Genomic DNA, 13,327 nt, shown 5'->3' with positions numbered 1-13,327 from the left:
ATAGTGTAACACTTAAGAATGGAGACATACACTGCTTTCCTTTTTCTTGGTGTGGTGAGAAGCATAATCCTGTAGTGGTGTCATTTTCAGGTTTGTTTTGGAATTGAGAGCACTTCAGGAATTCTGGCCAAGAAGCATTTACCATACCCAGGACTGGTTCACAGCCTTCTTTTGCTGCCTCACAAAATGTTCGGCACGGCAAGATGCCTTGACTGGAAAAAAAGAGACAGAGAACAAAAATACAAAGGATTATTACTCTAGTAGATTGTGAAAACTTTTCTTAAAAAGGAAAAAGTAACAAAAAACGCTTTTTAAAAAGGTGTCAAATCTTTGTTACTCATTGAAAGTGACATCAGCTCTGCCTTTCAGGCTAAATTTGAGGCCAAATCAAGCTCAGAACAGTGTGATGAATACACTCCTCCTGTTTGAACTAACTGAACTGAACTAACTGCTGAGCAGATGCTCAGCAAGTAGGCCTAAATGAAGCTAATACTGTTGTCTGAGGCTATCAGTGAGAACTCAGCACCAAACCCCAAGAAACAGTTTGGCTGGAGACTGTGCTGAGAAGTGGCTGAAACTGCATTAACGCAGCAGAAAATCTGACTACAAATGAACCACTTTAAATATCTGCAGCCATCAGAGCCTGTTGAGCCCTCTCTTCACAGCAGCTGGCTGTGTGGCAGTGTGTGGCCTTGAGTAATGACACCTCTCAAGGTTAACCACTGAGGCTGAGAGATCCCCTACTTGACATGAGACATCAATGGGTTAGTAAGTGACATTTTTTGCATGCATGTAATATTTAAGATATGCATAATAAGCTTACATTATAATCTTTGTACCCCATGCTGACTTTAAGTGTAGTACACAGTAAAGTGTTGACCACCAGTCCATGTCACCGTTTGACACCGCTCGAAAACAACGCTCTTGATCCCCTCCCCCTCCCCTCCTCCCCAGGTAGGGAAGGAGAGAGAGAAAAAGAGAGAGATTTGGCTGGATGGAAAACTAAACTACACAGCTTTAATTAAACACTAATGGTAAAAGAAAATATATACAATCATATACATATATGTTCAGATACGTGCAAAAGCCTCTCGCCTCCCCCCATCCCCAGCAACTCCCACAGCATCTCCTGAGCTGGGAAGAGTCCCAAAGAATCCTGGAGCTGCTGGAGAAAGCACAGATTGATGAGGGTCAGGGAAGCTCGAGCCTGGGGGTCAATGGTGACGGATGGATGGAGTCCTCCCCGGATGCCGGCCATGGACAGAAGAGAAGGGAAGAAGCAGCAGGAAGGAAGTTGTCTTCTGTGATCTTTGACCTTCCTCTGAGCTTACACAGATATATGGAATGGAATATCTCTGGCCAATTTTGTTGTTTGTCTAATTCAGCCTCCTACAGGGGGGTCATAGATTTCCCCATAGTGTCTGAGCTGGCAAAGCGAAGGTGTGACCTTGGAGCCCCAGCAGTTAGAAAAACTAGTTATAAGAAAGCTTACCGAAGGAAAAAAATAATCAGTAAAAGGAAAATTGGCTTCATCCTGGCTCAAACAAGGACAGTCCATCTGTACTTACTTTATATTTTACATACCTAAAATTACTGACTAAAACTCAAAAAACTAACTACTGCAGTGTAATGCACATGGGAAGGAATAACTGAATGCCCACACATACAGTTCTCTGCTTTACTGCCAGCTTCCACTAACCTTTTATCTGAAGACCATTTTGGCGGAGCAGAGTAAAAGCTCTAGCACAGCCAACATTAGTCCTAGCTATAAAGAACTGTTCCAATGCTTTTTGCAGCAAGGATCTGCACCATCTGTAGGAGCACTTCATAACCTGACAGAGCTTTCAAACAGAATACAATAAGCTGTCACTTGCGAGCAATAGAGGAAAGCCTCTCAGTAAGCAGGTGCAACTGCATGTGAAAAAACACACACACAAGCAAGTAACACAGCCCAAAAGAGACACCACTGACTGCCTGTACAAACACTTTTCTCATCCAAATGACTGGCAAGTCAAAAAGACCCAGTCTGCTTGCTGGAAGCACCTGCACATCTAGAGTGTCTAGATGTGCATCCACTTGCACATGGCATCTACTAACAGCAATTTGTTCACAGTGAACAAGTATTGAAACTCTAAGTTGACAGCATCATAGCTTTCCATAACCTCCAGAGTTAGAGAGTGTCTCATAGTCATCAAAAATTAGGAAGAAAGGTCTGAATATACACTAGAAAAGACAAGACCTATGAGTGGCATTTGCCAGAAGACTATGTCAACCTTCTGAATGAGGTAACAAAAAGAAGATGGATAAATGGTAAAAAAGATCTCACATAAAAGTACCTACTGACCCACCACTACATTTTCACAATGCATGGATTCCTTCCTCAAATTAATTGTAGTGCTTTCAGCAGTTATTAAAATATTACCAAAAAAATTAACAGTAGAAGACTGTGAAGCTAATGTACATTCATAACTTCTGAGTCAACAACAAAAAGCAGCAGTTACATACATGTTCTATGCAGGAAAGTTCTCACTCATATTTAAACAGTTTGAGTTCTCTCAGGTATAATTAAAATATGGACACCATTTTTTGTTTTTGGAGTCTGGCTATTCACAGTGCGAAGTGCGAGGATGGGCTACAACTGACATAACCTGAGACAAGAGGTGTTCATACAAAATATAAAGAACTTTTACAGCATGAAAGTGTGATTCTTGGGGTGCCCTACACAGGGACAGGAGTTGGACTCGATGATCCTGATGGGTCTCTTCCAATTCAGCATATTCTGTGATTCTATGAAATTAGTCAGGGAGTGAAACCTTCAGAGAGCTGGTGTGGTCTTCATCCTTGCATGCTTTCAAGACATGACTATCTGAAGTCCTGAATACATAATCAATGTACTTCTACTCCACTGAAGAGATGAGGAATATCATAACAACTAATGGTTTCATTAAAATGAAATTATTTACTGTTTTAACTATTTATCTTTTGGGCCTTAGCAAATGCAATTTTCCTTCATTCTTAACTCTGACACCATAGAAAAGGTCCTCTTCCTAGTACACCACTTAGATCATATAATCTTTCTTTTTGTGTCTGACTTGTGGTTGTACCTGCCCACCCGAAAACAGTGGCTAGAACTTCACGTTCAGGCACAAGTAAGTGGCCTGAACTGAAAAAGTCCACAGTACCAAACAGTTCCTTTACTTAATGTTTCATTTTACAGTAATAAAGCACAGTCATGTTAGCAATTGTGTGATACAGCAGTAAACCCTTCAAGCAAGGAACAAAATGCTGCCAGAGCTGCTTGACTACCAGTGGTAATATGAAGAAACTGCGTAAAGAAAATATTAACTTGCATAAGTAATTTCCAAGTCAGTACAGTTGCCCATCTCTGCTTAGTAACTAAAAAAAGGAGTGTGCTGCCAAGTGTTGCTACCAAGCTTATTACAAGCTCTACTTGGAACCACTGTTTCAAAACAGGTATCTTTAGAGATGTATTCTCCAGGTAAGTCTAAGGACTTTTACATAGTGTACTTCACATGTTGTAGTATTGAACTTCTCTTAGAAACAAGCCAAAGACCTTTACCTCTAAAAGTGTCCCTTGCAGATTTCTAGTTGGCAGGTTACTTGTTTCCTGGAAAAAAGCAGGTATATTCTAAAATAGTACTTTTCACCAGCAGCTTGCAATGAGTTGAAAAGCAGAAAATTTCAGCCCCATAAAGCACATATTTGGCAGTGTACAAAATTAAGAACAAAAGTTCTCTTCTGATGACAGGAAGAGCTGTTACTTACTAGCTCTGCACATCATAGTTGCAAATTACAAGCTTACAATCTGACCTGTAATGGCTCTTCAGACAAAGTCATTCTAAAACAGTCTTCTGTTTTTTTACATAATCTATTTGATATAAAGAACTGCAGGCCATGGGAAGGACTCATGGGAAGTTAGAGAACTTCATGGAGGACTCTCTCACATGGGAGGGACCCCACGCTGGAACAGGGAAGAATGTGAGGAGACCTCCCCCTGAGGAGGAAGGAGTGACAGAGGCAATGTGATAAACTGACTCCATTGCCCGTGCCCCTGCACTGCTGGGGGAGGAGGTAAAGAATTCAGGAACAAAGTGAAGCTCAGGAAGAAGGGAGGGGTGGCAGAAGGTATCTTAAGATTTAGCTTTTATTTTCTCATTATCATACTCTGATCTCTGATTTCATTGGTAATAAATTAAACTAATTTCCCCAAGCCAAGTCTGTTTTGCCTGTGACAGTATTCGGTGAATGATGCCTCCCTGCCGTTATCTCGACCCACAAGCTTTTAGTTATATTTTGTCCCCCTATCCAGCTGAGGGGAAGTGATAGAGCACTTTTAGTGGACACCTGGCATCCAGCCAGGGTCAACCCACCACAGATATATATACAGCACATTAATAATTCAGAAAATACTAGACTTCTAAAAGACAACTGCATAGTGATTAAATAAGCCAAGCAGAATTTGCAGTCTCCAGAGAAGCTCTGACAAACCAGAAAACATAGGATTATCCCACGATCACTGCAGTATTTGGCCCAGTTTCCATCTTCAGTGACGTGTGCTCCATAAATCAAATATTTCTGGATAACAAACAATTTTAATATGGACGTATCACTTAATCTACTGAAGGATGAAAATATGATTAAAAGTCTCCATCATGATTAGTCTTATTTACAGTTACTTAGAGACCAATCATTTAAAAAAATAAACTGGCAGTTCTAGGGCAATCTTACCATAATTTATTCAGCACTGGTGGCAGGCACATAAGTGGGTTATATCGTACTATCATCAGGATTTTCATGGAAAAAAACTCTTTCTGAAGATGGAGTTTGATGGAAGAACAGGTATGTGACATATTTTTAAGTCTGTGTTCGGTTTTCTGACACTTAGAAGTTCATACTTGAGTTATTTCAGCTGTATACAATTATCAAGATTAAGAATGTATGGCCTAAAGAAATAAAAATGTTCTTTATGGTTTGTTTAAAAGTGTATTAAGGATAAAAAGTATAAATAAAGAGGGTTTATTTGCATAAGGTATCTTCAGAAAAGTTATTTATCAAGAGTTTTATATCAAATATTCATTGAAGCAGATATATACAATATGTGCTCTGGAACTATTATGTTAACTGATGTTACACTTCCAAACAGGCTACACACTGCCTGAGAGCAGATGATTTGACTTCCTCTTCATGTCAATCACTTAAGAGTTTACTTAAACTGATATTCAAATTGCCTGATTATAATCATACAAGGACCTAGTCCTTGTCACTCACTTAAAGACATTTTACATTTTTAGACAATTTATTTTCAGAAATTACTCCTGCTGTAGCACTGACTTCTCTTCTTTGCAATCACATTACCATGCACAGGGCTCATCAGTAGACTCTGTAAGTCACTTAAGTGGTTGTTTTGACTAATTATCAAAGTATGCTACAAGAAGCATTAAGGAGAGAGAAGATCCTTAAGGCAACTATTTTCCTCTTGCTGCAGAACTTAACAGATTTTCTAATAAACAATTATTCAAGGTACCTCAAGTTCTGTCTCTCAAACTCAGCAGCCACTGAGGGCATGACTCTTGTTACATCCTTTCTGGAAGCAGCCGCAGCATATGCAGCTCTTGTTCCCAAATGTCTGTATCTTTTTCTGTGCTGCTTTCAGTTTTGAAGTATCAGCTACTAGTAGGCTGTACAGTAAGCCAGGTCAAATAACCAATTCAGCTGAAAAGTAACGTCATGTGACCACATCCACCTCTCATCTAGTTGTGCCATCACAGAAGGCCATCAGATTGTTCATGACTACTCCCGATCACAGAATCACTTAAGTTGGAAAAGACCATCAAGATCATCAAGTCCAGACATTGACCCTACTCTACCAAGTCCAGCACTAAGCCATGTCCCCAAGTGCCACATCTAGATGACTTTTAAACACATCCAGGGATGGTGACTCAACCACCTCCCTGGGCAGCACGTTCCAATGTCTGACAACTCTCTCAGTGAAAAAGTTACTCCTAATGTCTATTCTAAACCTCCCCTGGCACAGCTTGAGGCCATTTCCTCTTGTTCTATGACCAGTTATTTGTGATGACCCTCTTTACCTCAATGTGCTTTGAGATAGTGCCGAGAACAAGCTGTTCCATCACCTTTTCAGGGATGGAAGTGAGACTGACCAGTCTACAGTTATCTGGGTACTCTTTCTTGTCCTTTTTGAAGACTAGAGTGACACTGGTCGCTCCACTGATATTTTTTCAGCCAAAATTGTTCAAGGAAACTTTAAACTGGCAGGACTACCAGAAGAAATACTAATCATATTATAGCCTTGCTATTGAGCACTGCAGGATAATCCACTGTATCGTTCATAAGCACAAAAGCTAAGAATTACGATAGATCTAATGTCTGAGGCAGAAAAAAGGAATGGGTAATACAATTGTGAGAGACTGCTGGGGGGGAACGAACAAAAAAACCCAGGAAACATGTAAAAATTATGGGAAGAAGAAAACTGCAATGTTGCTTTGTGTTTCTACAGTCCTTTAATCAAACAAGCTGACACACCAGCCATTGTTAGTTCTTATTGTCACTCATACTTTTTGGGATTTTCTAACAATAAAGACTTCTACGGAATATAAAAGACATAGAATTAATCTTCTACAGTTACAGTTTTCTCTGTACCCTCCCACCACACTCCAACATGCAGAGCAGCATATTCAGAGCCACCAAATAGAGCTATATGAGGTAAGCTCATCAAAATCTCAGCATTGCTTTCTGATTTGTGGATTCCTAAATAAATGTGCTGTGTAAGGTTTCAATTTTACATTATCAAGAAAGAAATATATTTTTATCTTTCATTATTTAGTTCTAATCTTTATCTTGCAAGATTGTGTTTTCTATTTTGTCTCCACAGATGGGTTTAAATCTGAAATTTACTTCCTCACATAGTCATGAAATCTGGAAAGAAAGCAAGATTATTTTAGATTTTTGTGGTTATTTCGGATGACAAAATTATATTGAATCCATATTGCAACTTTTATGGAAGGTGCCTCAACTCCGTGCAGTGCTTTGTAGTACTCAATGCAGAACTAGCTGCACATATGTACCTGACTTCCCACCTTGTGTTTAGCTCAAATGCTCCTTTATTGAAGCAGGCTCCTTTGTGTAAGTACAAAGATGCATCATTAACCTGTAAAAGTACTACACATGACCCACAATCTGAGGAACATCTAACGTCTTAAAGGAGAAAAAAGCCCTAGAGATTATTCTGCAAAAAGAAGAAGCAGCTCAGTTCCCCCAGAGTGGGAGATGAAGAATAGCTCCAGCTGTTTACATGAGATTAAGGCTTAGTATTGATTGGCTGAACTGCTGGAAGATGCCCACTTGTCTACCCACTGAGTATGAAGATTTACAGCTAGTGAAGAAAGCCATTTCTCACTCATACACTCATGAATATTTGATCTGCTGTCACCAGGTTGACTAGCAGAGATGAATCATGACAGGAATGTCTTTTCCAAGAGTTTGAAAAAAGTCTGGTTTCCACAATGAGAATGAAAAAGATGGAGATACTGAATGGATTGCCTGCAGCATGGAAGAACATGCAATCTGTTTACAGACTTTGAGAACACAAAAGTCTCAAATAAGATTAAAAAAATGGACTGGAATCTGTTCTGTGGGTCCACCCAGATGCTATTATTTCCTCTAAAACTTACATAAACAGTTGCCATACCTGATGGCTACAGAAAAGAGACAGCTGAAGAGTTACACTTGGAAAGTCTTAGAACAGATGACTGATATCCAAGAGTACCTACTTAACAAAGAGTTCACTCAGAATTCTGTTCAGACAGAGGAAGAAAATACAAATTCCTGATTCCTGTGAAAGTGGAACTCTGAATAAATCAGAAAACACCATTGGGATTAAACAGACCCCTCCTATCCACCGAGAAATTAATAAAGGAGGCAGCAAATGCTGTTGAATTTCACATCAGCTGCTGTTAAATGTAACACCCCTTTCAGGCCTAGCAACAGTTTTTGGACAAAGTGACCAAACTCAGTCGATATCCATAAGGATATACACATACAGTCTCTACAATGCAAGTTAGAAATTTCAGTCAGTGTAATAATTATTTTGTAGATAAAATGCTGACAAAATATTTTTACCAAAATAAGTACTCATTTTTATGTGGATTCAGCAACAATACAGAAATACACTCTGGCCCTTCACTTTCTGGATATCACAGCACCACAGGTTACAGCTGAGCTTACAATACCACAACAATCCAAATGTACACCCTGTACAGAAAAAGCACTTTCTCTGCTCTACCACAGTTACCAAAGCACTTCATCAATTTTGCCATATATTATTGAAAATTACTACCACAAAACAGATAGGAAAATCAGTTAAATGTTTTTGTATGACAACCAATGTCAGCTGAAAAGATCTGTTCTGACTAAAGCAGCCAGCCCTTCCAGATTTCTCTTACTGGTCCCATTGTTTGAGTCAAGCTTGACAGTGAAAATGGAAGAGAGTAGTAAATTAATTAATTAGAGGGATAGTTCAGCCAGAAATCAGCTTAAATAAATATTATTAAGAATATCACTACAATTATGAGTTATTTTAACAATCTTGTACCATCTGTCAAAACTTCTAAATTAAGTTAAATTTCTGAAAACTCTCACCTGATATTTATCATGCTAATGCTGAACACACTGTGATTTAGTTTATTCTCAAGAAATGTTTCTTGCAAAAGAGAAGTTCCTAATACACCTGGGAATCCAGGTTACAAGATATTTTGATGCTGGCAAACCAAATTCACTTTTGACAAAGACAAGCTGTCACAGTGAAATGGAAGTCCTCTGAATCACACAAAGGTATTTCAACCACAGAATTGTTACCCAAATTCTGAAATAGCAGTGAGTAAATCATACACTGCACAGCTGCCCTATTGTATGACCAGGATAAAGAAGAGACCCAAAACAACACTGTGCCTAAAGGACAGCCTCCCATTTCCACAGATGACTTTGATAGGTACACTGAATTTCACATAGCTTTCTAGAACTCATGCTTCCTTGTACACTTCAGAGCACTGTTGAAAGTAAGACATCTAGAATCAGCCTAAGTTAAAACTTCTGGAGCTGCATCTTATCAGGAATCCGAAAGAATCACAGACACGCCTGTCCGCCATGTACACTCTGGGCTCCTCTCTGCTGTGTAGAATTGTTAACTCACTATCGTGCTGCTTCCTCACATTAAAGTTATTTCATAAACACTTCAAAGGTGACAGAAGCAGGTATCATTGAAAGCAAGAAGCTGTCCTACCCCTTCTCAGCCTGGCTTCTGAACCTTTTCCCACCTCTCTTCCCTCCCTCTTTGTGCCAGCATGACACTTCATCCTGTTACAAAACGAATCAGATCAGTCATTCCCAATTTAATTCAGATCAGTTTCCTGATCCAATATGTAATGGAGCTCAACAAGTACTCCTGCCAGGACATGGAAAGGGCACTGCTGAGCTGTAGAAAAAAGAGCAGGGAATTAGAATAAGACTGATTATTTCATCAGCACTTAAATTATATCAACTTAAAATCTACCTTGAAACAGTAGTCTGGAACATGTTCTTCAGAGAGGTTGTGGAACCTCCATGCTTAGAGGTATTCAAAACGAAAGTGGAAATGGCCTTGAGGAATTTCATCCACCTTTAAAGTCATCTCTGATCTGAGCAAGGGGGTGAACCAGAAGAGCTCCAGATGGCATCCCTTCCCATCTGCATGATCCTGTGATTCTAACTTGCCTGTCCTGCTCAGGCTGTGAGTAGCGCTCACCACTACAACCCTCAGCAGGGTGACAATGACTTCTCCTAGGAGAGATAAACTTATGAAAGGTTAGTATGTCTCACTACCTGAACTCTCACTAATTATTAACTGCAGATGATTTAGAGGTTATTTGTTAATAAGCTGCAAAAGGGCACTAGGAAAAGCAAAATGTGAGCTGAAAAGCATATGAATTCTTGGAGAATCTTTTAACCACTGTTCAATCCAAAACCCTTTTGTTGATTAAATTCTGCACAAGACAGTGTAATCATATGTCCTAGAGGAGTTTTGCTATAGTAATATAAGTTGTTGCCTCACCTATACCTTTCTGGTTTTGAGCTCAGGTGCACAAGTCTGACAGGGAACTATCAGTGTTAATACTCAGTGATGTTTGTGAAAATGCAAGGTTTTACTGAAAGCTCATGACCTACAATTGTTGTAATTTACTGAGTGAAATAAATCAAGGTAAAAAAAAAAAAAAAAAAAAGCGTGTTTGTCTAACAGATTAGGTCAGACTAGATGATCTTCAGAGCTACCTTGCAATCCCAACCACTCTGCCATTTTCTGTGATATATTAAGTTACTAAACAAACATTAAAAATCCATGTTTATTTTATGATTTATCGTAAAAAAATACTTCAATTACTTGAATGATTTTTATCTATTTGTAAGTATCAATATACTGTTTATGCAGGAGGAAGCCCTATGATCCCTAGTTAACATGCCAATTTAGAAACCAGAAACAACTTATAATAGATAACACACAACAAATCAGAGCTGGAGGCAATCGATCAGTAAATTAGGCATTTATGAAATAACCAGTCTTCCTGATTTTCCTTTCTGCCTGTTCCCTTAACTCCCCTGAGCAGCACTGTGAAATATGTTTCCAAAGGGACACTCCCATGCCCAGACCATTCTCGAAAATGTTTCTCTGCTTGATAACCTTTTAACTCTGGTCTATATATAACTCCTCCCAATACACACATTTTGAAAGAAGAGTCTTTGGCGATTTTGAAGTTTTCACAGTCAGTACATTAAATCAGTGGAGAGGGTGAAATGCTGCCTGCGAGTTTGATGCTGCCTGATACAGTTGGCTTTGTACCCACTGGACCACAGACACCATTCTGGCCAACGTAAGATGCCATTGCCTATAGCTCTATATTACTTTTTATCCTGATTTCATGTGAAGCAAATCATAGGCCAGCCATGGAGGGCAGGCCATTAGTAGCCCCAGATCAGCTGGGAGTTCACATCAGGGTAGCTGACCCAAGCTGAGTGACAGGTGTGTCACACATCATTTATGTCACGCTCTTTATAAAAGGAGGAAGTTTGCTGAGAAGGGGGAGGTCCCCTTCCTGGGCCTATTTTGTATGGGTCTCCTACTGCTGCTCCTATGAACTAGGCAGAGTGTAAACCTGCATACTTTATTTTGGCATTTGTATTGGTTTTGTAATTACATTAAATTTATTTTCATTTTCATTTATAAGGCTCTTCTTTTCCTGCTCTCCTGTCTGGCTGGGAAGGGAACACTGGGTGATAGTGCAACTGCTACAGTTTAGCTCCATGTGAAGGTTAAATGGAGACAATTTATCTAGTTTTTTATTTTTAAATAAACTTCGCAAGCAATCCCTTCCTCCTGTACATTGACTTCTTCCCAAACTGAATATACCAGGAATTATACACAGCCTCAATTTGTGAGCAGGAAAAGGACAGCTCTCTGAATTGAGTTAAAAACAAACAAACAAACATATCTAATTTCTTTGTCCTGCTTTTCCTAGATTTTGTCCGTGGTTTGTCCTTCCCTTACGCTGCATCTGCCCTCTACTGGCACATCACTGTAAACAAGCTTGCCAACAGATGGGTAATTGCAGGCCTTTTCACGTAAGGACCTGTACCTACCTCCAGTGTCACACCGACCTATTTCTTAGATCCACCCACACTAGCTGAGCCATGACATTGATAGAGAAGCTTTCAAAGACTATGACTTGTCAGATGCACAAATTAAACCTTGGGGATAAACTTCTGTAATCCATAGGTACATAAACTTTATAAACGGAAGTTCCCCTAACAGAAGTTATCCTGGAGAGAAGGGCAATGGGAGACCTTATTAATGCCTACAAGTATCTAAAGGGTGGGTGCAAAGAGGATGGAGCCAGAATCTTTTCAGCAGTTCCCAGTGACAGGACGAGGGGCAATGGGCAGAAGCTGGAACATAGGAAGTTCCATTTAAATATGAGGAAAAACTTCTGTACTATGAGGGTAACAGGGCACTGCAACAGGCTGCCCAGGGCGGGTAGTGGACTCCTCTTCTCTGGAGATGTTCAAGACCTGCCTGGATGCAGACCTGAGAAATGTACCCTAGGGGATTCTGCTTTAGCAGGGGAATTGGACAAGATGATCTCTAGAGGTCCCTTCCAACTCTGACAACTCCATGAATCTGTGAAGTAAACACATTTTCTCTTATACTTCCCTTATCTTCCTAGCTTTCAACAGTCATGACAGAGTTGATCACTTCTTAAAGCAACCTCCTCGACAAATGTCAAGTTCCATTGATCAAATACTGAGAGATACTAGGAACTTTCAGTGATTACAGTAACACTTTTTCATAAGCAACCAATTTTTATTTCCTGTTTTTGCCTGGCTCCCCTACACCTCCATCCCCCAAGACAGATACTAAGCATAAAAAAGGTACAAGGTTCTTCCCCTCAAAATAAAAATCACACACACCTGAAAAAATTATACTCTAAGAAAAAATGTTAATCAACTTTAAATATAGGTATCTTGGTCTATGCTACATTATTACCTATGCTTTTCCTAGCACTCTTTGCAAAAACAAACTTTGTCAACTTATTATTGTCTCAGCTTGGGGCTAAGTGGCAATGACTCCTAAGGTTATGAGTATGACATGTTGACTTCAAGGTCCGAGTTTTGAGGGACTATGTAACGTGTAATCTTCTTTCATCAATGTCAATCTTCTAGAAATACGTGAGCACGCCTGTATTTTAAGTCAGATGTAAACCAGTCGGTCCTTAACTCATTGTCTCGTTTGTATCTTATGAAGAACAGCAGAAATAAAATTTTGTTTCTTGAACAATTATCTGTCCTCATAGCAGGAGCCTGAGTATTTGTTTTCTTCTAATTCTTTTTTCCATGCAAATACTCATCACTTTCTGAATGTGGACACTGTAGACTTCCTTTGCTCATATGTATCCATTTATTACTTACTCAGTTTTCTGTTTGATCTACCTCTGAACTGATTAACTGTGCTTTTATTTACAAGAATATTCAGGTATGTTCCACATATTTGCTGAAATGTGGTTTCAATCCCAGCCTTGCATATGACATCTGTTAACTGTTCAGAAAAACTTCCAAAAGTGCACAGGAACTGTTTAGTGTATTTTACAGATACCTTAAGTAGGCATTTTCACTATGTTGAAACTCTATCCTCAGCATTACACCTGCCAACCATTCTCTTTCTTGTTGCTCTAAGTCAGTTCTATTTCACCTTGAATTAGTGCAT

General features: G+C 39.4%; 1 protein-coding gene across 1 annotated transcript in view; it reads right to left on the bottom strand.

Moving 5' to 3' along the window:
- The window catches only part of CORIN (corin, serine peptidase), a 115,114-nt gene that overhangs the window by 47,634 nt on the left and 54,153 nt on the right, over positions 1-13,327 (bottom strand). Inside the window, exon 4 of the mRNA XM_010006141.1 lies at positions 31-212. Coding sequence (XP_010004443.1) covers positions 31-212 — 182 coding nt within the window. The remainder of the gene's footprint in view (positions 1-30; positions 213-13,327) is intronic.

This window comes from Chaetura pelagica, unplaced genomic scaffold (assembly GCF_000747805.2).
Source record: "Chaetura pelagica isolate M959 unplaced genomic scaffold, ChaPel_1.0 scaffold189, whole genome shotgun sequence".
NCBI lineage: Eukaryota > Metazoa > Chordata > Aves > Apodiformes > Apodidae > Chaetura > Chaetura pelagica.
This window is presented reverse-complemented; position numbering and strand designations above follow the sequence as displayed.